The sequence below is a fragment of the Falco punctatus genome (assembly GCF_963210335.1).
Source record: "Falco punctatus genome assembly, chromosome: 9".
Lineage (NCBI taxonomy): Eukaryota > Metazoa > Chordata > Aves > Falconiformes > Falconidae > Falco > Falco punctatus.
Genome location: NC_137589.1, coordinates 38611852 through 38637738, shown reverse-complemented (window position 1 = coordinate 38637738; position 25887 = coordinate 38611852). Strand labels below are relative to the sequence as shown.

Here is a 25887-nt window from a genome sequence, read left to right as displayed (position 1 = left end):
AGTGACTAAACCAAGGCAACAAGTCTTATGGGGCAAACAAAGCTCAGTAACTAGCTAATATGAGTTTTAGTCATTCTGAATATTGCCAAGCAATACATTTACCGAAGAATATATTTATCAGTGCAAATGACTGTAGCAGGTGGCCACCACTACTCTTTATGCCATACCTCCACAACTACACTCAGATGCAACAAAGCTCTTTCTGCTGAAGAGCTGCTACTAAGGTGGCTTGGCATTTGGTGAGGTCCTGAGCTTGTGGAAACTGCTTCTTCATCACATATGGGACAGGCTGCAGGTGCTAGTCCACAGGGTATGCTGTGGGGCACCTTTCCCCTCCCAGGGTTTCAGAGGGTAGGAGCAACTGATTACAAAGCTGAAAGCCAGGAGACCAGACAGATGCCCTTAAAACATCACCTACACTGACACACAGGGTTACGCAGAAGACAGACAATGTAATGCATCACAGCTTTCCCAGACAGGGATATTTAACAGTGGCTTGGTTGAAGGCAGCAGTTTGGTATTTCTTCATGTTTTCTTAAATAAATTAACTCGAATTAGACCTTAGCTAGGATCCTAGAGGCTTTATTTGTTTAAAGATCTAAAAAGGGGATTATTAATGGTCCAAAGTTTTTGCTCAAAGAAACTTCCAGCAACATGCAATTTCTCTAAAAGAAACCATACGACAAACTTCACAGTGGAGCTACAGGGACTATATAAAAATCCATATCCTTTCCCTACATTTCATTAAATAACGTAGTTTTGGTTCAGAGTTGTGCCTTCTTTTGCCTCTTCCTATTTTCCTAGACAAAACTATTCCACTATTCCCTTTATGTTTTTTTCCCTCCTTTTTCCTTTTTTCCTCCCTTTTTTTTTTTTTTTTTCCCCCACTGCCAAAATGGGCAATTTCTTTTTGGTCTCTTGTTTTTGGAGTAAGTGGCCACTGTAATGAGAAGAGCTGACATATTAGCCCACCCTCCTTTAACTCTGGGCACGTCACTGAATACAGCATTTAAACGTATATATTAACACGTGCCAAAAAGGGGAAACAGAAGACAGGTGTGGGGAAAACAAACACAACAGCCCACTCCCATTGCTGAATGTCAAATGAACAGACAAGTCATGCAGCACCCAAGAAGCAGGGACAGCTCTGCATGGGCAAGCACATGGGACCACAGCAGAGTCTGGTGAACACCTGGGCCAGGATGCTAAGGAATGGGACAGAGTCATATGCAGAATTTGTCAAAGAGAGAAAACGAGGCGATTTCAACAGGGAAGTCTGACAAGTTGTGGTGAACTTTCAGAATACATCTGCCCTCTGACAGCGTGCTAGATGAGACACACTACTTCTCTCTCACCCCCATCCCTCTGAGCCCAAGGAGGTTTACCAATATTTGGATGCTTTAGAAGTCGGCAGATTCGAGCTTCACGTTCCAGTTTCTGGTGATCTGAAAGAGAATAAGAAACAAGGCATTAAGTACCGCAACTCTGAACTAAGCTTTTGTTCATATTCAACAGAGAAAGGAGCACAGTGACCCAGCAGATGTCCAGAGAGGTGGGATTTGCTAGAACATAACTGTCTCCCAGAACCTCACAGCCGTTTCAGGCGAGGGCGATGCAGCTGGGGCTGCAGGAGGACCTCCACTCCTGCTACAGGGTAGCACTAAACTGGTATTCCCTCCCTGGATTCCAAGCGAGTAGCCGCAGAGTCAGAGATGCTGCTCTTCTCTCAGTCTCACAGATATGCCAAAGGCACCTCCAGTGACACCCCTTCTGAGACTTTCCCCCTTCTCCAAGGCTGGAGAGGAGGAGGAAAAGTTTCTGAAAAAATAGTCCACATGAAATAGGAAAAGGACCTGATTGCATTCCAGAGAAGCACTGGGGAGGAAGGACAGAGTCAGAGGGAGAAATACACAGCTCCTGCTAGTGCACGGCCATCACATGAAGTAGGGAACTCCGCCAGCTCCAGTGAACTGTAAAGGTAACCATACTTCAGTACCCGTGGATGGACATGCTGGCGAAATGCTGATCAAGCACTCTGAGATCTCCAAGCAAGCATTTCTGCCCAAACGCTAAGCATGCTTATTCCAGCCCAAAGGCAACGTCTGTTCCATCACAACTGTCCTCTGGATTAAAGGAAAAAATATCAAGAAGAGTAACAAATGGTTTCTCCTCCCTAGGAATGTAACACACATGAGCGCAAGGGATGGAGAGGGAGCTAAAGCAACTGTGATCACCTCAGCCAAGAAGCAGCGGGGCTTTTAGCCACTGAGGGTCAGCCAGGAGATCTTTCACTACAGCAAGGATTGAGTCCTGAACTTTCACTACAAAGCCCCCATCCTCGCAAACGAAATGCTCACATTGGACAAGCACAGATCTGCTGAAAGGATGTGAGGGAGGCAAGCCATTTAGGCAGCACTGGCATCTGCTAAACTCTCGACTTTTGGGGATGCAGATGCCTAGAATGAGGCAAGCAGCAAGGACTGCCCTTCCTCCCCAGTCCAGCCATGGAAAGAATACAGCAAGGGGAAGCAGCAGTCCCTGCCTGCTCTTGATACTTCTTCTGTAGCAGATCTTTGGCAGACAGCCTTGAAAACACACCTTCTCTGCATCCCCTGTGATACACAAGTCTTCTCCACAGGAGTAAGTGTGACCCTTTGCTGGCTGGGCTACTCAGCAGTCACTGGTAGGAATGCAGCATCCTCTGATTTATAGGAAAGCCACTGGAGACCCACTTCAAAGCCACACTGCACTGCTCTGCCTGAGAACACAGCATGTGCAGCTCCCTGGTCCTTGCATGGTCTTCCCTTCCCATCGTAAATGAAGGCTTTGGGCAACTGCTCTCTTCCCCGTGAGCTGAAGATGGAGACCAAGCCAGATCTCAGCTCAGAACACCCAGGCTGGGAATAGCAGCTCAGGGCATTGCAGGTTTTCTGTCTTCTTTCCCACTGATGAACTGCAGAAAATGTCCCAATTAATACTTTATAGGGCTGAGATGTGCTTACATCCTCATCTGCTACTGTTCAGGGATGGGGGAAGGTAAATTACTTCTTTCATCTCTCCTTCCCTCTCAATCCTGGAAATTATTGTTGTTGTGGCATATATTTTAGAGTTCTGTGCCAGAACCACTCTCCAATAAAGTAGCAGGCAGCAAGAACGTCTGGAGAGCTTCCACACTCCCCAGGCCTTGGTGCAGTGCAAGCTCTTTCTCACCTGCATTGCTGGGGAAGGGTAGGGCTGCCTTGGCTTCGTTTTCAGCAGTATCTCTCACAAATAAAGTTTTGCAAAACACGGCTGCAAAGTAGCAAACTGTGCCGCATGCTCTGCACTTGGGCCAGATTCTCACAGCAAGACGAGAGTTTAAGATAAACTATCCATAGCCCGGCTGCACGCCTGGGTCTTGCAAATTCCCCACTTACCCTCCCAGCTCTACTTGGAACTCCTACAGAAGGGGATCCTTCATCCACCCAGATCACGTTGCCCTCGTGCACAGTTACACTTGCTGAGAATCTGTTCCCAAGTACAAGGACACGGGGAAGCAGACAGCAAAAACAGCTGAGCAAAGGGGGAAGGAGAGGTAAAAGCTCACCACGTGCTACTCAGCCACCAAGTCCTGACAGCCAGGACAGACAGCTGACAGGAGCAAGGCTCAAACAAAATGACATAACCATCAAAATGCCATGGGAGATGTAAATCAAGAGCAATTGCTCCCCTGAAATCCTACACTGTCGTGCAGAGGGAGGGGAGCGGGCAGGGCAGCTAGTGATCATGGGCAGCAGCCACACCAGAACTTGTGACAAGAGGTCATCACCCCAACACCCCATCCCTCCAGCACCACACAGCCTGGCCGGAGACCAGAGGAGGAGTACAGCGCCCTGGTCACAAGGTACAGGAAACTATTTCTGGTCAGGGGGAAAGCATACCACACTCTTCTGTCTCCAGGGCAACAAAACAGGCAAACTCAAGCACAACCCGCAGAGAGAAAGCACACTCCAGCCCCGGGAGCAGCAGCCCACAGCAGCCAGCCGCCGCAACAGAGAGCAGTGAAGGGTCAGGCTGGGTGGGTTTCCTGCTGCGGGTCCTGGAGGATCACAGATTCTGTTCCCACAAGATCACCCATCCTGTTGCAGATGGTACCAGAACGCAGCCCAACCTGTGACTCAAAAAGAGCTCCTCCCCCCCCCCCATCCCCAAAGACAGTTCCTTTGTACATCCTCCTTCATCGCCCGGTGGCCCTTTGGCACAGTGATCTGACTCTCATACCAGGGTGCAGTGGCAGAGTCGATTTGGTACTCAAGGGGAACAAGCCGGTACCTAAATGCATGAGGAACGAACACAGAGCTGCAATTTTTCTACCTTCCTCTGGTCTAGCAATGGTTATTCCCAGTAGAAGAAAGAAAAAACAGAATTCTGCAAGCCCAGCAGAACAGTCAAAGGCTGGGATTTAACACATCCTTTATACAGGGTCTCAGGGTCTTGCCGAACCTTAAAAATGCAAAGTATTCTTAACTGTATTAGAATAACAATGAAAAGACAACATGGGTTCAGACCCCTCTCTTACCAAGAGCTTGCAAAGGAAATTATTTCTCTGCCTGGAACATCAGGCCTATTTCCCACCTTTTACAAACTATGAAATTCAACTACCCATTTCCATAACTTGCCTAAACCACACGTATCCTTTAGAAAACACAAGTGTCCACATTCAAGACTCCAAGAGACAAAGCCATACACCCATAGAAATTACTCCAAGTGTTAGTTATCCTCCCTGTTAGAAAATTTAGCACTGCCGTTTCTAGCCTGAATTCAGCTACCGCCAGCTTCCAGATACTGGATTGCATCAAGCTCTTTCCCTGCTACGTTACAGAGCTGTCTAGCCCTGAACCATAGCTGATGCTTAAAATTTAAGTACAGGATGTTACAAACACTCATCTAATATTAATTTGTTGTTTTCCAGCCAAAAAAAAAAAAAAAAAAGAGAGAGAGAATCTTATTTGGGCAATTCTTCTATCTACAGTCTGAAGCAGTGAGTATCTAAGACAGAAAAGTGCAGTCTGTGTAGCTCTTTCATCGCAAAATTTAAAATATAAATGCTTAAGGAGATGTTGCTTAAAAACAGCAGGAGAAAACTTTCCCATGTTTGATACACAACCTAAAGTGTGAAAATCTGTTCCTTTTTATTAGTTCTTTAGATAATCTGATTTCTGCATCTTGATTCAGCATATGAGACTACATTTAAACCAAGTACCCTTAACATCATTGCTCTGCAAATATGCACCGTTCTAGTAAGTTAATATCAGGTTGCTTCAGTATATACCTGATAAAAAACTGCCTGTTCACAGAACTGGGATTTCTTTGGGTTGGGTTTTGATTTGTCTAGGGATTTACATTAATAGAAAACAAGAATGCTTGTGTTAGCAGCATTTGTGAGAGTTAAGGACCTGCAAAAACGAAACTGCTTCATTTTCTACAAACGTGCAGTCCCTTCACTGGGACAGGACTGCTTGTGCACGATGGATGGACAGGAGTGCCTGTACACAATCAATAACATCACAGCTTTAACTGGCTCTAACTGAGCAGGCTAAACCAAATCAAACCCCGCTTGAGTACAGCAGACCAAAACCACAACAGTTTGGCCTGTATGTCCTAAACGCATCAAACTTCAGCAGATAAACGGTATAACATGATGTAAAAGAAAGGTGTACTTCACAGAAATAAAAAACAAAACACAGACAGCTTTACTTCAAGAAAACCTGGCAATCTCCAGCAGGGTGGGGAATATGGCTAGTTTTATATTGATGTGCATTTCTTACTCTTTTGTCAGAAAATCCTTTCATTGCCTGGCCATTTCAGTCTGTTACCCTGAAGATGCAGAGATGGATGAATAACCTAAGACCCATCTCCTGGGCTTCATTCTTCCCCAGGGAATCAGTTCCTGATTTTCTACTCCAGCCACTACACTCACAGCTGCTTTGCAGGAGGTTTTTCCTCAGAAGGTTTTTTTTTCCTCCAAGGGTACCCGGGGCCTGGAGGAGAACATGTTCAGACACACAGGCAGGGCACAGGACATCTACAAATCCCAGCAGTCTAGAGCTGTCAAGTGAGAACATTTATGTAACAACAACAGCAACAACAACAACAAAGATGAATAAAAAGGTCAAGTGTGCCTAATCAGCCTGTTGGGAAGCTGCGCTGAGGAGAAGGGGCTGCCAGGGCAGCGCAGGGAGACCTGTCTGCGTGGAGCTGAGGTACGCCTGCAACAGGCAGAGTCTGGAGCAAGACACCTGCAACAAACCCAAAGAGGAGACGAGTCCCAGGCAAACCGGGCGAGGGCCAAACCTGGGCCGGGGAGCAGAAGACCCTGCACGGGCAGCACAGCACGAAACCCTCCTGCTTTCGGACATCGCTGCCATGCCCCGACTGACTCCCGCTGCCGAGGGATGCGGAGAGGGGTTTTGTCTCAGCTGCAGGCAGCTGCCATGTGAACACAAGTTCCAGCCAGAGTCTTGCCACAAGCTCCTCAAAGGACCAGTGTCTCCAGAGAGATGTGCCCTGTGCGTCCATACCTTCCACCTGCCCAAGGAACACTGACACTCATTGTTCTAGGAACACACAGCGGCAAAACCATGCTCATTTCAGTTAGTTCCTTCTCCTAGCCAACACAAATAGAAGACAGGATTAAAAACTAATTGAAAGAGTAGACAAAATAGTTATTAAAATAAAACAAACCAAGATTTATCAGTGAAAGTAATTAATTTCACACCTACCAGGAAACAAGGCAGAAAAGGTGAATTCTACCACAGTATTTTCAACAAGCATTAGAAAGACAGCGCAGTTCCATGTGCAAAGGAGCACACCCACAGCAGCATTTACTGGCTTATTTTACCAAACTGCAGCTATACTGAGGTCCTATGGCTAAAGCTCTCTCTATTCAGTACACCAGCTTTAAGCAGAAAAAAAAAAAAGGGGGAGGATGACGATGAGTTTTGGCAGGCTAAAAAGTTTAGCCACCCTAATGGGAAGGCAGATTATTTCCTAAATGCAGTAAAAATTGATGCAGCAACAAAGCCAACACTTAGTTGTGAATGATCTCTGTTTGCTGAGAAACTTGTGTCATGCAGGAAGAAACCTTGCTCCTCCCTTTATCAACACATCATCTTCCTGTTCTCGACTTGAATATACAATCTGGCTGCGCAACACTACAGCCCACCTGTCTTCATCCTGCACTGGGACCATGCTCTATCGTTGCTGTTACAGGAGGCTTGAAGCTATCATTCCTGTGGGAACACATTCTAGATTACATTTCTGAGAACGGGAAGAGTCCGGAAGAGGAATCAAACCCAAGGCAATAAATTCAGTTTGATTGCTGTCATCATGCCAATTCCGGGAGACAGTCAATTGGTGCCAGCTGCTAAGATACCATTTGAGTCGCTTCAAGACAGAAATCGAATTTGCATCAAATACATTCTGTAGTGTGAGATCAGTCTAAGCCTTCAGGTTCCTTCATGCTTTTCTTTGCCTGTTTAAATTTAAACTTCCTCTTTGAGACATTCCCAGCAAAAGAGAGCTAACTGCCTCATCCCACACTTCAAACCACAGAATTTCCCCCATATTCTATTATTTTTCCCACAAGACTGTGCTACAGAACAGCTGAGATCTCTCAGGACTTCCAGCAGGGTGGCACAGGACAGTACGCCAGCTCCCCCAAATTAAACATGAATGCCAGCAAGTCTCAGATCACCACTACCTCTCCTTCTGCAGAAGTTGGTAGAGACAAACAAACAAAAAATCATGCTAGGCCTCAAGAACCACCAGATTCACCATATCCTTTCTGACAAGAACTAACAGCAGATACCTAAATAAAAATATATAGAAAATAAGCATATAATGAGACCTCAAAAACAGTCCCCTTCCCTTCAGCTATTTGCAGCTCAGGACTTTGACGTTTCCACGTCAGTGTTTCTACACTGCCGTTTCAAAGACCAGCCAAAGCTAACGAATCTGGAACAGCATGCTACCCCCACTGCAGGTGACATTTCTGAAGGCCACAGCCTGTTCCCCAGCCTCCCAGCGCAGGACGGCCCCCGTGGCACGACATGCCAGGCGTGAGGGCAGAGGGGCACCCGTTTCCTCCCAGCACCACCAGTGCCTCTTCTGCACCAACTGTGCGAGAGTCACCACGTCACCGGGGGAAGACAGAGCTGGAGCGAACAAGGGAGGATGGAACGGCAAAGCTCTGCCTCTCCCACCCCGCAAAAGCTAGAGAAACAAGACAGCGGTGAAACCCTCATCACCTGCCTTCAACTGCTGACAAAGAAGGAGGGTGAAGCACCAACAGGACACAATAAATAAATACAAGGCTTCTTTCAAGAAATGCCAGCAGACGTACTTTCTGACAAAGCCTTTCCTCTAGCAAAGCCACTAATACTATTACCTTGTAACAGCCTTTTCCCACACACTCCCAACCTTCCAGAAACAAACAATTCCACGCATAAAAGTGTAATACTACTCCTAGAAGTACATACACACACAGATCTTACAACCAGACACAAAGCTCACACAGCTGGTAATAAGCTGTGCTTCCACACACTGGTATCTGCGAACCCCTTGGTATTACTGTACCACAAAACCAAAACAAACAAAATAAAATGAACAAACTACAAGAACTTAGAACAGTTTCCACTTTTTTGTTCAAGCAATGCAGAAAAAATAGACTATCAACACCGCAGACTACAAGTCAGGCCGGTTTAGGTAATTAATTATATTTGAATCTCCAATAAGCACCCTGAAGAGCGGGCCAGCGAAATTTATTCTCTTTTCCAATATTTCATTACCTTGTATTCACTTCGCAAAGATAACCTAACTGAAGGCAGATATGAACATGTATACAACAGTGGCAAAAGGAAAGAAGGCATTAAAAATACCTAAAAGAGAACGCAGTTTCTATGCTCGGTGTCAAAGCTGCCTTTTCTTTTCATATGCGTATTTCTCAGCTTATCAGCAAACAACTTGTCCAATGTTTTTCTTTGGATTATCCAGCAGGTTAATGTGGTAAGGGAAGGAGAAGTCCTGTCCTCTTGCTTTCAGCCAGAATGCACACCCTGATTATTACCATTAGTAGTAGTAGTACTACTACTACACATTATAAAGCAAAGGCAAAGCAAGCTGCTGTGCGCATTAAGAGGAAGCAGAGAGCTTGGGCTCTCACAGACACCAGCAACTTTCCAGGAACTTCAAGAGTCAAAGGAGGTCAAATTACTGAATCAGCGCAGGCTCACAGCTATAGGTGAGAGTCATCTCGGGTACAATTAATGATGTCAACAAACAGGGGTTAAGTGTGCTCAAGCCTGACATGCCATTCCTTGCCTACAAAGGCACAAATAAAGCCAGATTGGGTGTTTTCTTTCTCTCTCAGACAGAAAGAACTCCCACCACTCAGCTCAGGTTCTAGCTGACAGCAGACCCCACAGTTTGGCCAAGGCCAGCACTGCAAAGCAACATGAACTCTGAATGCAGGTGCATGCACCAGAACGTAAAAGGGGAAGGAGCAAGCACCCCAGCCATCCGCTGCAGGCACAGTCCTTGGCTTCAAATTTGAGATCAACTCAGAATCTGGGCAAGGGATCTCCTTCTGAGCTTGCTACAGCACTCAGAGCAGGATTTTGATGAGACACCCCTCCAGAGCATCTGCTGTCCACGCCTCCCCCGACCCATCCCTCCCCACGAGCCACAGGCCCCCAAAGCCCCTGCTCTTCAGGCTGTTCTGAAAGCTCTTCCCAGTCTTGTTCAGCAAAAAGCAACAGGCCAAGGAGAGCCTAACAGATTCAGCCTGACGCCTTGGTGTCCACGCAGTCCCTGCGTTAGCAGGGAGGAGGATACATGTCTACAGAACAACTAACAGAGGCCAAAGCACCATTCAGGCCCCAGTCAAAGCCTTCAAGAAGCTCTCACATGAGACACATGCCATCGCCATCCCTCACGTATAAGCCCTGCTTCTGGTCCACATCTCCTCTCAGGACGTACCGGTTCCTCTTCCTGGAAAGATAAATGTCTCAATCTCCCTGGTCATCCTTCCCATGTTGCCAGTGGAATATACAAGGCCTGTGCCAATTCTGCTTTATTCTGCATCTACTTTTCACATCAGCTAGTTACTTCAAGTTACTAAAAACAAATGAAGAGTTTCCAAGAGCCTCTGACCTGAATTTAATTCCCCTTCTTTCTTCCTTCTTCCCATCAGCATTTTTCATGCCACTGTGTCATAGATGGAACATCACTTCCATGTTTGGTGGCGAATGGGTGGGAAGGAAACGTTTCACCACTGAAGTTATCATCCCAACTGTGTGCTGGGTTAACACCTACGGCCAAAGACACCAGTACCTACAGTCTGCTACAATCATCAAGAATTCTACCAACTGACAATGGTCAGAACTACCCACCAATTCACCAACTCCACCTGCTCCATTGGCTACTGCAAAGAGTGCCATTTCTTGCTTCTACACAACATCTCCCTTGCTTAAGAGTGGGATGAAACACAGGGGAAGCTGGTGCTGCAGTGGGAGGTACTGGGAACCACTCCTGCAGCAGCACACTGTAGCTCCACCTTTCTCCTGACCTGAAGCAACAAAGATCACCCATCACCAACATTGACAGGCAGATGTAAGTGCAGCAAAGGGCAGGAGTTCTTTTATCTTGTTTTATCTGCTGTGGCTAGGCAGCGTTAACTGCACCCAGCCACAGTCCTGACACAGGAAGAAAAGTGGTGTAACTACACTCCCCGCTAAGCATGGTGCAACCGACATGCTGGCCAGTCCGGCAGGGCACTTGCTAAAAGGGCCCCACCGGGACTGTGATGAGTGTAAAGCTGTAGTTTTGCTTTCCTGGGGTATACCGGCATAATGTAATCTCAAAAGCTTACGAGAGCCTACATCCCAGAGAAAGGCAGAACTGTGGGATACAAACACAACTAGCAAAAGGAATAAAGTTTTCAAACTATAAGATGCTGAGCTCCACGGCTCTGAATGGTCAGACTACTTCCCCTTTCTGCACCAAAACAGAGCAGAATGAGCACAACCCTCCGTTGCAGTCAGATCAGACCTCATATCCTGTAAGACCTTCAGCTCAGTCCTCGTTTAGCCTATTTAGAACGCAGCCCCCCACAGCACCTGCACCCCAGCCCTACACCAGAGCCCCCATTCTTCCTTCCCCCTGCCCGACATGCAGCACCCCCCACCTCTTTCCCCCCGCAGGACTGCGGTTCCCCACATTCCCCTCCATTCTGCCTCCTTCAGCTCACGCTTTCCCCTGCGCCCCCACATCCTGCAACACGTGTTCCCCCAAGCCCCCGTCCTGCCCCACCACTTACCCCCAGCTTCCTGCAATGCACTGGGGAGACATACCCCTTCCCTCCCCAGCCAGGGCTGCCCTCCCACCCCCACTTTCCCATCTGCAAGGGCACCATATTTTTTTTTTTAAACTGCATTTTACAAGTAAATCACGTGCTCAGCTGCTAGTTTGTGTGCAGAGCCAAGAAACACTCCAGTGGGTGGGGGCGGGGAGCCGGTGTATTTTTTGTTTCATGTGACCAGCAACTTCAGGGAGACCAAAAGCAGCGTCTTCCCCCCAGAGCCTTCCTACACCGCCAGCCCCTTTCCCCAGACGCTCTCATGGCAGAGATGCAGACAGAATGCACGACGGAAGAGTCTGGCATCTCTTGTGACCACAGCCAGCCTTGAAGGCAGAGAAGCGGTGAGACACCAGCCTCACACCCCAGCTGATCGTCTGAAGGCTTACGTGCAAGGAGCTGACCTTTCCTACAAAACAGCGACGGGCTGTAGAAAACTGGTAGGGTGAAAAATTAAAACCCACAGTATTAAAGGTAGGGCAGGGAGGAGGAGCATGCTCTGCAGCTCTACAGGTGTTGGGGTGGTTCCTCCTACCCCGATGGAAGGATGAGAGCCCCAAGAAACGCTGCAGTGCAGACAACATCCGATGTCCTGATGTGGCAACTTGAGAGTCCACCTGCATCTGTGAGCACGAGGTCTGGGGCTGTGTTACGGAGAGCGGGCGAGGGGCTCCCGCGCACAGAAAGGCTGGAGCTGGGGGTTTGGGGATTACAGGCAGGAGGCTGCAGTTAAAATGCCAACCTACACACACCCCCCTAACTATACTTTTTGCTGACAAAGGTGGTGGTGGTGGTAGTGTGTTTGTGTGTTTCACATCTAAGAGGCTGGCTATAGAATGTGGGTTTAAATAAAGAGCATCCCAACATGCTTTCGCTGAAATTAAGAAGGAACAGGTGATTTTTGAAATAAAGATACAGTGTAAATTTTAGAGGGGCTCCACACACTTTCTGCAATGAGATGGGCAAGACAATATGCATGGTGGTATCTCTTAGCTCACAGAGAGCTGTGCATTTATGTTTTTCTTAGGTACCCTATGCACAACACTCTTAATTGTCGCTATACCTGCAGACCACAAGCAAAGATTTTGGGAATATAGAAAATCTGGCAAATTTCTAGAAGATAGACATTTAAAGGGGGAAGGGGGGAGAGGATGATGTTAGAAAATAAAACAAAAAATCCCCACAGAAGAACAACTACTTCCACAGCAACTTTTTACAGCATCACAGGGTGGGAGGGCACCTCTGGAGATCATGTCGCCCAGGCCCTGCTGAAGCAGCTCTCCTCCAGCAGGCTGCACAGTCACGTCCAGGCGGGTTTGGATGTCTCCAGAGAAGGAGACCCCGCAGCCTCTCCGGGCAGCCTGGGCCAGCGCTCCGTCACCCCCAGAGTCGGGAAGTTCTTCCTCATGTTCAGGTGGAACTTCCCGTGTTGCAGTCGGTACCCGCTGCCCCTTGTCCTGTCCCTGGGCACCACCGGGAAGGGTCTGGCCCCGTCCTCCTGACACTCGCCCTTAAGGTATTTGTAGGCATCGATAGGATCCCCCCTCAGTCTTCTCCAGCTAAAAGCCCCAGCGCCCTCAGCCTTTCCTCCTCAGGGAGATGCTCCGGTCCCTCATCATCTTCACAGCCTGCGCTGGGCCCTTTCCAGTAGCTCCCTGTCTCTCCTGAACTGGGGAGCCCAGTATGGACCCAGCACTCCAGGGGCGGCCTCAGCAGGGCAGAGCAGAGGGGGAGGATCACCTCCCTCCACCTGCTGGCCATGTTCTTCCTCATGCCCCCCAGGGTCCCACTGGCCTCCGTGGCCACAGGGCCACTGCTGGCTCACGGGCAACTTGCTGCCCCCCAGAACCCCCAGTCCCGTCCCCACAGAGCTGCCCCCCAGCAGGTCACCCTGCACCGCTGATCACAACCCTTGGAGCTCTGCCCTTCAGCCAGTTCTCAATTCACCTTGCTGTCTGTTCATCTAACCCACGCTCCCTGAGCGTTCCTGTGAGGATGTTATGGGAGACCGTGTCAGAAGCCTTGCTGAGGTCAAGGTAGACAATGTCCACCACTCTACTCTCATCTACCCAGCCAGCCATTCCATCAGAGAAGGCCATCAGGTTGGTCAAGCATGATTTCCCCTTGGTGAATCCATGTTGACTGTTCCTGATAACCTTCTTTTCCTCCACGTGCTTAGAGATGACCTCCAGGGTGAGCTGTTCCATCACCTTTCCAGGGATAGAGGTGAGGCTGGCCGGCCTGTAGTTTCCTGGGTCCTTCATGTCCTTTTTAAACACTGGAGTGACACTGGCTTTCCTGCAGTCCTCAGGCACCTCTCCTGTTCTTCACGACCTCTCAAAGATGATGGACAATCTCTAGATGCATAACAAATCCCTGAAGCACAAGAGTTTCCTCCCCATCTTTAAAGAGATGGAGGAGAAAAGCAGAAGTACTGAAACCAGAGACCATGCCAGTGACAAATCTGTGAACAAACTCAGATCTTTGGAATCGCGACTCTCACAACCACGCTGTTCATCCTTCTGCAGAAAGAGAAATGAAGGCAGAAACAATGTAGTTCAAATCTAATGGATTTTGAGTAGTCTCCCAAAGCAAAAACTGTTAGGAGCGGCATTAGTACCACTGCGATGCTTCATCATATGTCACTCTGGGAAGCACGAAATCCTACTTCAATGCTATATACTAGGACTTAATGAGTTTTTATTATAAGGTCCAGTGTTCAGAAGTGGAAAAAAAAACCCACACATTAAAAAATTTTAAAAACCAAGGTTTTGCCTGTTTGGGTAGAACTGACACACAATAAAGCCTGTGCTGCACTTGACAAGAGCACAGTCTGAGAACTGCTTTCTTCATGTCAAAGCTCCAGATCTGGCCTATGTGGCAAGCACAACAGCTTGAAAGTAGGTGCCCTGCCCCATCGCCACGCCTGCTTTCAGATTTCCAGGGAAAGAGGCACTTGACTTGTGTCTTTTCCAAAAAAGCAGCTGTTATGCTACAGTTTTGATTTATTCTCTGGCTAAGTTTATTTCTTGTTTTGATTAATGTTTAATGCTCCTGGCTAGATCAGTTTAAATCTTGTTTGCCTGGGGGCATTCAATGCTGCTACATTACCGTAATACTAATTTTAAGGCCATCTACAGCTTTTTCCCCCCTGACATGTCTTTTGCTATTTTTTGGATCTAAATTATGTGGCGCATTTTGGCAATGAATTCCACAGCACCATATCAAGATGACAGACCTATCTCAAGAGATGGCCAGATTTGCTGATTAACAGACAACATACCCCGAACACCAATCCTCACTGATTAAGTCCACCCCATATACTGATCAACAAACAGAGTGAGGACAAGGGGTTGAAACAGTAGCTCTCGTGTTATCTCAAAGCATGCGGATCTGTAATTGCTGCCTATGCCAAGCAAAAAATGAGAGGGGCAAGGGAGGTGTGTCAGAAGGAGAAAGAAAACACAGGGAAACAGTTACTGAAGCATTAACACTGGCATCTACAAAGCAACTTTCTCTGTTAAGATTGGCTTTTAATGGAGTCACAGTTAAGAAGTCAAGTCAATGTATCTTAAGACTAAACCCTCCTTTTTCTACAGAACACATAAATAAGGAACAGCAACAGAGAAAGCTTCTCCATGCTACCCACCAGACAGCCTCAGCTCTGGCCTAAAAGGAGCACTTCCACCCTACCAATGTTACTTTGACCCACAAAAGTTGAATTTCAAACCAAAAAAAGGCAGCAGAGCATTGCATCCCATGGCCAGCACCCGAGGAGCCTCCACAGTCCCATACAAGCTCCATGGAGCACAAAGGCTGGGGATCCAGAGTGCAGCACCCCCTGTTCAAAGAGGTTCCCCAACAGTCACTATTCCCAGCAGAGACCATGGTAAAAGAAAATCTCCTTATGCCTCCTTTGCCATCTCTGCCCAGACAGGTGGTCCAGCCAGATGAGACCTGGGACGCTGCTCATCCTATCACCAAAACTGCTATCTCCATTTCAAGGCGAATGCTAGCGAAAGTGACTCCTGCCCCCTCCTCGGCCTCTCTCCTCTTCTTCAGTTCTTCTGGTAAACAGTGTATTAAATACTGCAGTCCTTCAGCAGGCAGGCAGAGGACAACTACAAATGTCTGAATATGGTATACGGTAAAGATACTGCTGCAGCCCCAGCATAGAAATATAGCACTCATACAGCTCTCCGGAAAGCTGAGGAACATGGGGATACAGAAGCACAGCCCTTTACCTAAAAAAATAAATAAATAAATATTCATCTGTGCTGTAGGACTAGTCTCTGCAGCAAAAAGAGGTTCCCAGGTCCCGTGACCCAGCAGGGGAGGGAGGCAGAGGCAGGGCAGGCGGCACTGTTTGGGGCTTAGGAACAGCGAGTCTCCCAAGCTGCTTATATCCACCACAGTCAGGATCTGAAGTGACAGCAGCCAGCGGGCAGGAAGGCCTAGAAAGCGTGTCCTCCAGGCCCTAGTAAATGCAAGCACAGTATGTGCTTCTGAAAGAAAAATACTAACGGAACTTGTAGCCAGGAGTACAGACAGGAGACAAAGATGACTAAAGAAGTGTCTAGAGGGATGCCAAAGCCACAAGTCTGGAGCATAAGAGGGGCAGAGAACACACCAAAAAGAGTAGCACAAAGAAAATGGGATCACATTGAGAAGAGAAAGCCCAGCTCAGAGGTGGGACTTTGGCCTCACTGAAAAGGAGCAAAGGACAGCAAAGTGGCTGTGCAGGGCAGGCTGCCCTCCTCCACATGCCATAAACCCTCAGCAGCAGCCTGGAGCATTACTGACCATGACACAGTTCCACAGAAAGTAAGCCTGGCAACCTCTGACAAGTTTACCAACTGTTGTGATCACAAAGTAATCAGTTTTCTATTTTACAATTATTTAAAGAATTTCCTGTACTTCACTCTCTCTCCACATTTGTTCTTCCACCACACCATGAAACACGTTTCTCTGTTCAGCTGGAGCAAAGCCACCAGACCCTCCAGTCACCACAGCCACGGTGGCGCCCAGACAGGGCATTCAGCCTAACACCACCAGCCACCATCCAAAAGAGTGACTGTGCTGCTGGCTGATCAGCTTAGGAAGTTTCTACCTCCGGCCCATCTGCTTGTTGTCACCTCCTCAGCCGAGTCCAGTGCCAGATCAGCTGTTTGGGTGGCAGCCCTATAAGCAGGGAAGGAGAAGCAGAAAAGGGAATTTTAAGTCTTCTCTGAAATCAGTTGAGCTTCCAAGGCAGTTGATAAAATTAACAACCTTAACAGAAATTGCCCACTGCAAACAGCAACCAAATAAAGCTGCTAGTTCCCAAATGGCTGATGACCAAGCCACAGCTGCAAGGGGGGGGGGGGAGGAGAGGGGGAAAGTGCGCATGAATCCTTGAGTGAGTCACTTGTTCCCTGCATCCCTGCTGGCCTAGATAAATGCTGCTGCCAGTTGATGATGGGTGCCGCAAACCAACTCTTTAAGCCCACAGCATCCCTGCTGCTCATCTTCTGGTGGGCACAGAGCCCACACTGAACAACGCAATCTCTGCACAAGTGTGCAAGGAGAGGTAGTCACAGTGGCTGTTAGGTCTCCAAGGTTCCTGTACAGCTCTGATAAGACTTCTAGGTCTCCTCTTGTCCTTGCTTCTACTTTCAGAAGTCCACCCTCAAGGACTGGGATCTCAGGCAGGTAAGGATGCAAAATACAAAGCTTCCCCTTCTAGACACGGAAAAGATTGGAAAAAAATGTGAAAGCAACTAGATAATAGAATTAAAATAGCGATGAAGGCACTGTGTAGGAAGTTGCTCCTTATCCCTGTACTGACATAAGTTTGTTTACAGCACTGACTGCTCACCTGTACCGTCCCAGCAACACGTGCTGATGGATCCCATCAGGAACACCTTACCTCAATGCTGAAGTTTAGGAAGAAGGCAGCAGTATGCCTCCTAACTACCCAAAGCACAAAATGCATCAGAATTAATAGCAAATCATTATCAAGTCTAAATCACATGTGTAACATCTCCCCTGCAGATACACCAAGGACAGGGAACTGGTTTAAAACAGATACTCCAACTAGTTAGATCTCTACAACTCCAAGCCTTAAGTGCTGTAATACTGAGGCACCACAGTGGCAAATCCTGCAGTAAAGTCATTCAGTGTTTTAAGAATGGAGGGTCCTGTCATGCCTGATGCAATCCCTGTGGGAGTGCTGTTAAAGTTTTAACTGTTCTCACCCACCCATTGAGTATGTGACAGATTTCTTTCCCCCAGTTTCGTAAGTGTACAAACACATTGAAGCAATGGGGAGAGAAACGGAAAAAAACCTTGAAAAAAGCGAGAGTCTCAGTTTTCTGCATCTGCAGTGCTGGTGTACACACTGGATGCTGAGGACCTCCGCAACAGAAGCTGGCTAACTGACATTCACACCGAGAAGAAAGGGTCAGGCCGCAATCTCTGTTTCAGGCTAATGATGTTAAATTTTGCAATTTGTAAATCCCATCTTCTCTGTCACACAGTTCTGAAAACTTACCCTGATTCTTGGTTGTGAAATGGCAAAAACACACAGGATCCCCGGTAAAATACGGTTGCTTCCACAGTTCTCATTGCCTGAGGCAGCACTGGCTTCTCCAAACCATCTGCGTAAGTAGCTCAGAGAATGCAAAGAACTAAAAGAACAGCTTCTCCTCTGCCCAATTAATCTAATCCTCTGACCTGAAGACGTATCTTTCAGTGGTTTTCCTACTCCCTACAACAAAAAAACCCATAATTTAAGACGCACCTGCAAAGCTTCCTCATCTGTAGCTTTAAAGACACGAGATGGAAGAATTACAGCGTTGTCATCCGCGGTTAAAAGCAAGGAATACGCACAGGAGAGAGAGCAGCATGAGGCAGAAAGTAAGATGCTGCCTGGGACACCTGCCTCAACCAAGAGTATGGTAACAGCAAATCCTATCAAGTGTACATACACACCATAGTTTCATAAAGGGTCATTGATATAACCTAGTATCAAGGAAAGGTCAGCAGTTTAAACTACTTGTGCAGTCTTTCTACAGCCTCCTAGACAGGCAGGCTTACTCGAATGCTTTGATGCCAGGTTTTCCTAAGGGAACTGCAGCCAAAACAAGCACATCTGAAGGCATTTACTGCAATACTAGTAAGTGAAGGGGGGAGAGATGATCATTTCTGCAGCCTTCGACCAACACAGCTCACACCGAGAAACCACGCAAGGGAATGACTGAAGCAGGGCGGTCAGGACATGAAGTGCTGCCTACCCTACCCTAAGACAAGCAAAGCAAACCGCCTGTGCTAGCCACCAGAGCACTCTGTCCCCCCGCCAGCTGGGTACTCCAGCCCACCGACTCTCCTGAAGCACCAGATGCTGCCACTCCTTCCAAACGCCGTCTGGCTAGCAATGCCCCTGGGCCCAAAAAGCTGGCCAGCCCAAGACATGTTGTATTCACGAGGCCTCTAAAGTCTCCTGAAAACGTAAAGACGTCCCACCATAAAAAGGCCTGTCTGGCAAACATATCCTAAAACTTTAGCAAACCCTTCCTGTAGAAGAAAGCAGTCCAGGGACTAAACGAACTATGGAGAGCCAGAGGAAAGCAGCTTCCCAAACTACTGTGCTCCAAAATATCAAATAGAAACACAGCAATGGAGAAATCAATCAGTGGAACTGAAGATCTGGGCAGATTTCTTTATCTCCTTCTATTGGTCGCCTTGGTCGATCCAATCATACCCTAGTGTAACCTCTGCTTAACTGCCCTGAGCACGTGGCTCTTGAGCACCGAATACAAGTCACGCGCTCCTGTGTTTATACATCTATGCTAGAGGAAAATTTACATCAACTGGCTCAGGTCCTGCTTGTGCAATCGATCACCCTTTGTCATATCTGAGTGGCAATTCTTTAGCCAAAGCCTGGGACCTGGGGCAAAAGATTCCTCCCTTAGCTGTCAGGGATCCCAACAACTCAGGAGACAAAAGGTCTCTGGAAGTCGCTAGGATAGTTGAGCCTGTGTGAAAGAGTGGGAGTCCCTGTTCTTCAGGGAAAGAAACATTTTTTAGGAGGAACAGCCTGATATTGTTCCGTTGCTAGCAATTATGCTAGGTTTTAAACAGCAAATGTGTTTCCTTTTAGTGACCAGAGTTTGATTTAATGTCCAATTCCAGCACAGATTTCTTGCTTTTGAAGTCCAAGTTCCATCCCTTACACTCCCACCATCTCACCATACTTGTGGACTTCTTCCTTACTCCACATTTTAACTTAAGAGATCTGTGTTTTTAAAGAAAACATTTTTTCATTTTGAAACATAAACAACCAACTGAAAAGTTGGGAAGGTACCCGAAAGACAGCTGAGGGTCACTGCTTATGACTTGTGGAAGTCAGGCAGACACATGGCATTCGGCTGTCTCCGCTTCTGCGGGCACCCAGGGGACCTGCGAGTGCAGTGTAGGCAAAAGCCAGCAGCGCCCTGCCACAGGAGCAGCAACTGAGGACAGCTCGAAGCTGGATATAAAAGAGGGGGTGGGGAAAGGCTGCAGTGAAGACCTAGTGACATATCAGGACAGGCAGGGAGAGCAACCAAAGAGAACAGGTCATGATCTGGCAGGATGGGAGCTGCAGAAGGAGAGAGAGAGAAAAAACAAGGCACCCTCCTGCCAAAAGACTAAAAAAAAAAAAAAATAAAAATTAAAGAAAAAGACAATTTCTTGAAAATTCTCTTTTGTAACATTGCAGTGACATGTAAACTACTGCTCTAGCAGCCACAAAAATGCCAGATGAATGCAACAGAGGCTGGATTACACAGGGAGGGAGGGAGAAAGATGTACTTGATGGCATCCTCCAAAGAACCACATGGTCTCCTCCAGCACTGCTCTCCTTTGCTCCCTCCAGGAGGTGCACAAGGCAGAGCTGGAAGGACAGTCTTTGATGGCAGTAAGACACCCTTTCCTGTCCTTGCTGCCTTCCTAATAGCAGTGTGTTTGAGGTGCAAAACAAACTGACCAAACTTGTAAGCAGTTACTAGATTTCTTTTCCGAAAGGTCAATATGACAAGCTCAGACAGGTTTTTATGGAATCTGCTTGCCAAATCCAAGACAGCACTTGAGAACATTCTCGTTCAAGTCCCTTACGGATCTCTCTCTGATGATGAATAACCTTTGGGACCACAGAAACAATTCACAGAGCAGGGTTCAGAGAATTTCTGTGTTACAATTCTTTTATTTGATCCACAATTTCTACCTAAAACTAAGATTTCTATTGAATTACAAGTTTTTAACAACACACTTACCAAACATATGAGTAGTATCTCTGTACACATCTTGGTGAATATTGTTTCTCCCTCTTCTGCGTAGCTTGCTAGCATACGGTGTGTATCTGCAAGGGCCAGACAGTGTGGCACTAGAACAATAAGCCTTCTTCAAGAGCTTTTAGTGAGCCCACAAGCTTTCTAACCTGCAGGCTGGTAGCTGCCTGTTGGTAGAGTGCCAAGACAAAAATGGGATGTCCCTTCACAAGGACCAGAGGCACAATCAGGAACAAGCATCTGAGCACTGTCCAAACATCCAGGACTAACAGCACACTGTCAAAGGTTTTTATCAAAAAAGTTAAAGCAAGGTTTGATTCTCCTGCGTTGTGGACATGACACAGGTTCCAGTATGAGAAGCAAAGATCAGCATATGGAACAGAAGATGACCTTAAGAGCATGCCGTGACCCTAACAAAAATGAATACACAAATTACCATCTGGAATTAAGTTTCACATAAGGAAAAGGGGCAATAAGCTGCCTTTTGTAAAAGCCCTGCAGCCCCTGCTACACCACTGATAAGAGTGAAATAAAACAAGAGATCCCATCAGCAGCCTTGCTCTGAGCAACCGCTTTTATTTTAGCGAGGCAGGAGGGGAAAGGGGGGGGGGGGGGGCAGGAGGAGCACCTTCATTAGTCACTGATAGCATAAGTTGTATTTACAAAGAGTGCATTAGTCATCCAGTGGTTTTGTTCCAGGGGGAGCAGAGGAGGGCTGTCTTGGCTTCCACAGAAGACAAGGCCTCCATGCCCGAAAGCATGGCCGCTGCACACTTCATCCCAGAAAGCGCTCCCGATGTGCGAGGTCCCCGCATCCTTCCACCCAGGCACTACCTTCTGCTCTCTGACGGATACCAACCAGGAAGACTCAGGTGGAAAACAGATCCTTCCGATTAGTATTGCCCTACACTGCCTCTCGGGGCTCGGTTTATTTAACACACATCAAAACAGCACCGCCAGCTCTGGTGGGAGGAAGACACAAAATACTGAGGCTGCAGCTTCTCTCGTAGCTGTCACTGCTCACATGAAAGCTCATCCACAAAGGAAAATAAGAGTGCAAGGCAAGCAATTCAGATGTATTGCAAAGACAGACGCTCCTCTTTTCCTTACTAAAGTCACAGCAGGCTGCAGAAAGCCTAAAATACGCAGAGACCCTACCCTAGCCAGGGCAGTTTGAAGTGTCTGGACTACAATGTACTTCTGCACAGCTTCTGTGCACGCCCCAGCTCTCCAAGCACTCTCATCCCCAGCGGGCAGACAGGAACCGTCCCTTCCCGCACGCCTCCTCCCAGTGTGCTGGCTATGGCCATCGCAAAAGGCTGCGGCCAGCAGGACCTGCCGCTCGGTGCGGAGGGCGCACCAAGGAAAGGCAGGGGCTGCGTTTCTGCCGGCACCTGCAGAGAGGTTCGAGTGCTTGGGAGCTGGAGAGTCGGGCAGGCTGGGGAATGCAGGACTTGTCACAGAATAAATACGCTGTCCCTTCAAATGCTGAGCTGTTATCAACTTTTCAAGAGCTTCTGAGCTGTGGGGAATCTGCCTCCAGTTCATCTGAGAAATTCTGGGAAGTTCTCGAACCACTGAGAAGAGGGCTGCCAGCTTAGTGCATGTTTTACTGCTACTGTCCTACAAATCTATTCATTTCTGTTATAAAAATAAACCAAAATCAAACCTATAACCACACTCACGTCTGCCCTGCTAACAGTGGTTTTGCTGCGTCCTCCCCCTGCCCAGCCACTCATTCATCTTCACACAAAATAGCAAAGGGATTACGCAGATGTTGCTTTGCTATCCTGACCTTCTTAACCTATGCCCACGTGCCACCACCGATGTGCATTCACCATCCCATCATCCGTACGTCAGAGGCTAACTCCCTTCTGACTGCAGCCTCATTCAGAAGCTGGGTGGTAATTCTCATCTGCTACACAGAGACAGGAACGACCACCCTCCCTGCATGAGTGGGAAGCAAGGTCCAGAGCACAACATGGTAGTTGTAAACCATGACTGAAAAGGAGAAGGACAACACAGGCAGCACACCCGGAGCTGTATCTGACTGAGGGGCAGCAGGAACACTGGAAAACTGAATGCTCAGAGAGAAGATCCACAACGGGGACAGTGTAGCGCAGTTGTGGATGTGTGCCTGGGGGAGAGGGAACCGCACCATGAGGGACACAATTTCACTTGTGCACCCAGCAGAAGCAGCAGTTCAAATGGAGCTGAGGCTACTGCAAAGGAGAAACAGAAGGTGGCTGAAGGTTTGCATATAAGCTGTTCTCTGCTCCTGGGTGCATGTCTCTGTCCAATCCAGAGGCGCTGCACAAGTCCTCCAGAACAGGTCAGCAAGGATTTGCACAGTCATGGCTTGACCACACAATGGACACAGGGAAGTTGCATCCTATCCAGCAAGGATCAACTACCTTCACTGTCCAACACCCAGCTTCAGAGAGCCCGAGATGCTCAGAGCAGCCTAGAATAAATCCATGATGATGTCCAGAGCAAGGGAACAAACACCCTTATGATTCAGAACAACAGCTTGAGAGATCTACAGCTGGGGAGGTTCCAGGTGAACAGGACGAAAGACTCTGAAACTTGCTCAAGCAAACTGGAGGAAGCATATAGCAGACACAGGACCAGGTGGCATGGGAAGGTCTCTGGCCAGGATGAGAGGGTAACTTATGTGTGGCCATCGCTGCAATGATCACAGCCAGCACTGCTGGTGAGCCTTATGAGAGGCTCATAAGACCAGCAAAATGCAGCTGTTAAAACCTGTCCACCATCACCCAGAACATACAGGGAAGCAGCAGGTCTCTGTTATTTTGATTCCAAAGATCAGCCCAAAGGTGGTCTCCAGCTCAGCCCTGCCATCCTCACAGTTGTCCCCTATCTTCTGCAGCACTCCAGGCATCTGCCCTGGGGAGCTGCAGGGCTGACACATCCACAGGGCAGAGCAGAGTCACTTTCCCAAGAACAGTTTTCTCTGAAGCTTCAGAAAAAGAAAATAATCAAGGCCTCTTCAAACCAAAAATCCCAAAGACAAACCAAAATTCAGCTGCTAGGACTTACAAACCAACGTAGCTAACAGCTCCCAGAATTTTCCAGGGTGTGCAGCCATAGTTAGGAGCGCACCTGCCACAGCTGCATTTCCATTCCTTTGGCAGGAAAGGTGTGTGGAGAGGCAAAGCACAGCATGCTGCAGCACACATGGGGGGTTACTAGGCTTTTTGGCCACTTTCCTAGTTTTTAGATCCCTTTTTCACATTCCAGTATTACGAAAGTCACTGTATTTCCCCATGCACAGCACAGCACTAACTTTCTTGACCTCCAGGGCATTAAAAGCACCAGCATCCCTAACACACCACAGTTAGCACAGACATAAGCTATCAAAATCCCAGGATTTCCACTGCCCTCTGTTTGCTGCTCTGCCCTGAGCAGACAGATGCATGCCTCTCACCAGCATCTTTCACCCACCTGCCTCCTCACCTCGACCCAGAGAGGGGACAGAAATCACACTTCGCTAGGATCTGAAGATGACGAATCCAGCACTGTAGAAAAGCTGTTGCCTGCAAAGACTCAAGTGGTCACACAGGTTTTTCTCCATAGGGTCAGGGGTTGGAAAAGTTCCAGGAGGCTGGGCTTTAGTGAACGAGAGCCGGTGCAAGGGGATACCATAAACAGCTGTTCGCTGGGAAGCCAAGACCTTCGCTTTAATAGTGTAGCAGCAGAGCGAGAGCTGGAGTAAAATCGAAGCGATAAGCAAACTGCATAACAATTTCCTCCAGAGCTGGCACTCACAAGCAGGAGACAGACACCCAGCTTCTGATATTGTTCCTGCTGGGCACCTTCTGTCCTTGCAAAAGAGCCTCAAAGCTTTATGGAGATGTCTTCTCTGCAATCAAAGGTTTAATCGCAGCATGAATAGACATACCCACGTTAGCGCTATATTTGCTAGCAGGAGTAGTAATAGCGGGATTCATGGACTTTAATGCAAATTATATGGGCCTGCTGGGGACCTACATATGTGCCTAAGTCACTAGCCCCCACTGAAATCCACATCACTGTGACTTCAGTGCTATTATCTCTACAGTACTGAGAATAAAGTCAGTGAAGTATGTCCTTAACGCTGCAATCACACCTTCTGCTACACTGCCAGCAGAGAGACCTAGCTCTCCCTCCATCAGCTTCAGCTACTCAGTACTTGTATACAGACCAGGAGAAGCGGGATGAAAGGAACTGACAGAAAAAGGGGAAAAGTACAGGCACACGGTGAGAGATTTCTAATTATGCCTTGTTTGTCCAGTCCTGCATGCTTTTCCACTCAAACACTGAACACATCCAGAGACAAGTTCTACAGTAGTAATAGTAGTCGTGGTAATAGCAACAGTAATTAGTAGAAAGATGTATCAAAAGGGAAAAACACATGAAGAGCAGCTCCAGGAACTCACAGCACATGTGGATGAAGTGATTACACTTCGTATCTCGCAACTGCACTGCCCACAGCCAATTCCATTTTCAGTGCAATGAGCAAGCTGCGTCAGGTCCCCGTCTCCAGCTCCGTGGGCGCACAGATTTACAAATACACACACCGTAGCTCCCATTGGAGACCATGTGGTCTCCAAGCACAAGCTACCAGCAGCCACAGGTGCCCTGCTCTCCACTAGCTCTGCACTTCAAAACTAGCACTACAGGGGAGGAAACAAACAGGACCCACCTCTGCATAGGTTTTAGAGCCTCCAAGGGAATATCCAAGTAAATTCCATCACACACAGGACTAACTTATTCCCACAGGGCTGGTCCCCCACCTCAGCTTGATGGCAGTACTACCTCTGCATTCAAAAACATGGTCACCCATTTCAGCTGCCCTTTTTGCATCGTATTACCCAGCAGATGGGACAAAACTGGTAGTTACTTTCTTCAACTTACATCCCAGCTCTCTACTTGAGCATGCTATCCCTAGGTTGAGTTAATGTTCTCCCAGATCTGACAGTCAGAAGCACTTTCAAATTGTACCAGAGAAGAGATTGCCAAGAAAAACAGGCGGCCTCAAACACCCAGAACTTCATCCTTTCCCCTCCAAATGGTACCTATCAGAAAGAAAAGTGGTTTCCAAAAATCTGTCTCTGATTTTTTTTTAAAGATCGGGCCACCCTCAAAGAACACATAAGGGAATAAAAGTGAAGGCACGGAACT

The 25887-nt window shown here is 47.7% G+C and overlaps 1 protein-coding gene across 2 annotated transcripts in view; it reads right to left on the bottom strand.

Annotated features, from left to right (window-relative positions):
- The window catches only part of CAMK2G (calcium/calmodulin dependent protein kinase II gamma), a 164893-nt gene that overhangs the window by 65213 nt on the left and 73793 nt on the right, over nt 1-25887 (bottom strand). For both annotated transcript variants that reach the window (XM_080401228.1, XM_080401229.1), the window contains exon 2: nt 1386-1445. In XM_080401228.1, the coding sequence (XP_080257354.1) occupies nt 1386-1445 (60 nt within the window). The remainder of the gene's footprint in view (nt 1-1385; nt 1446-25887) is intronic.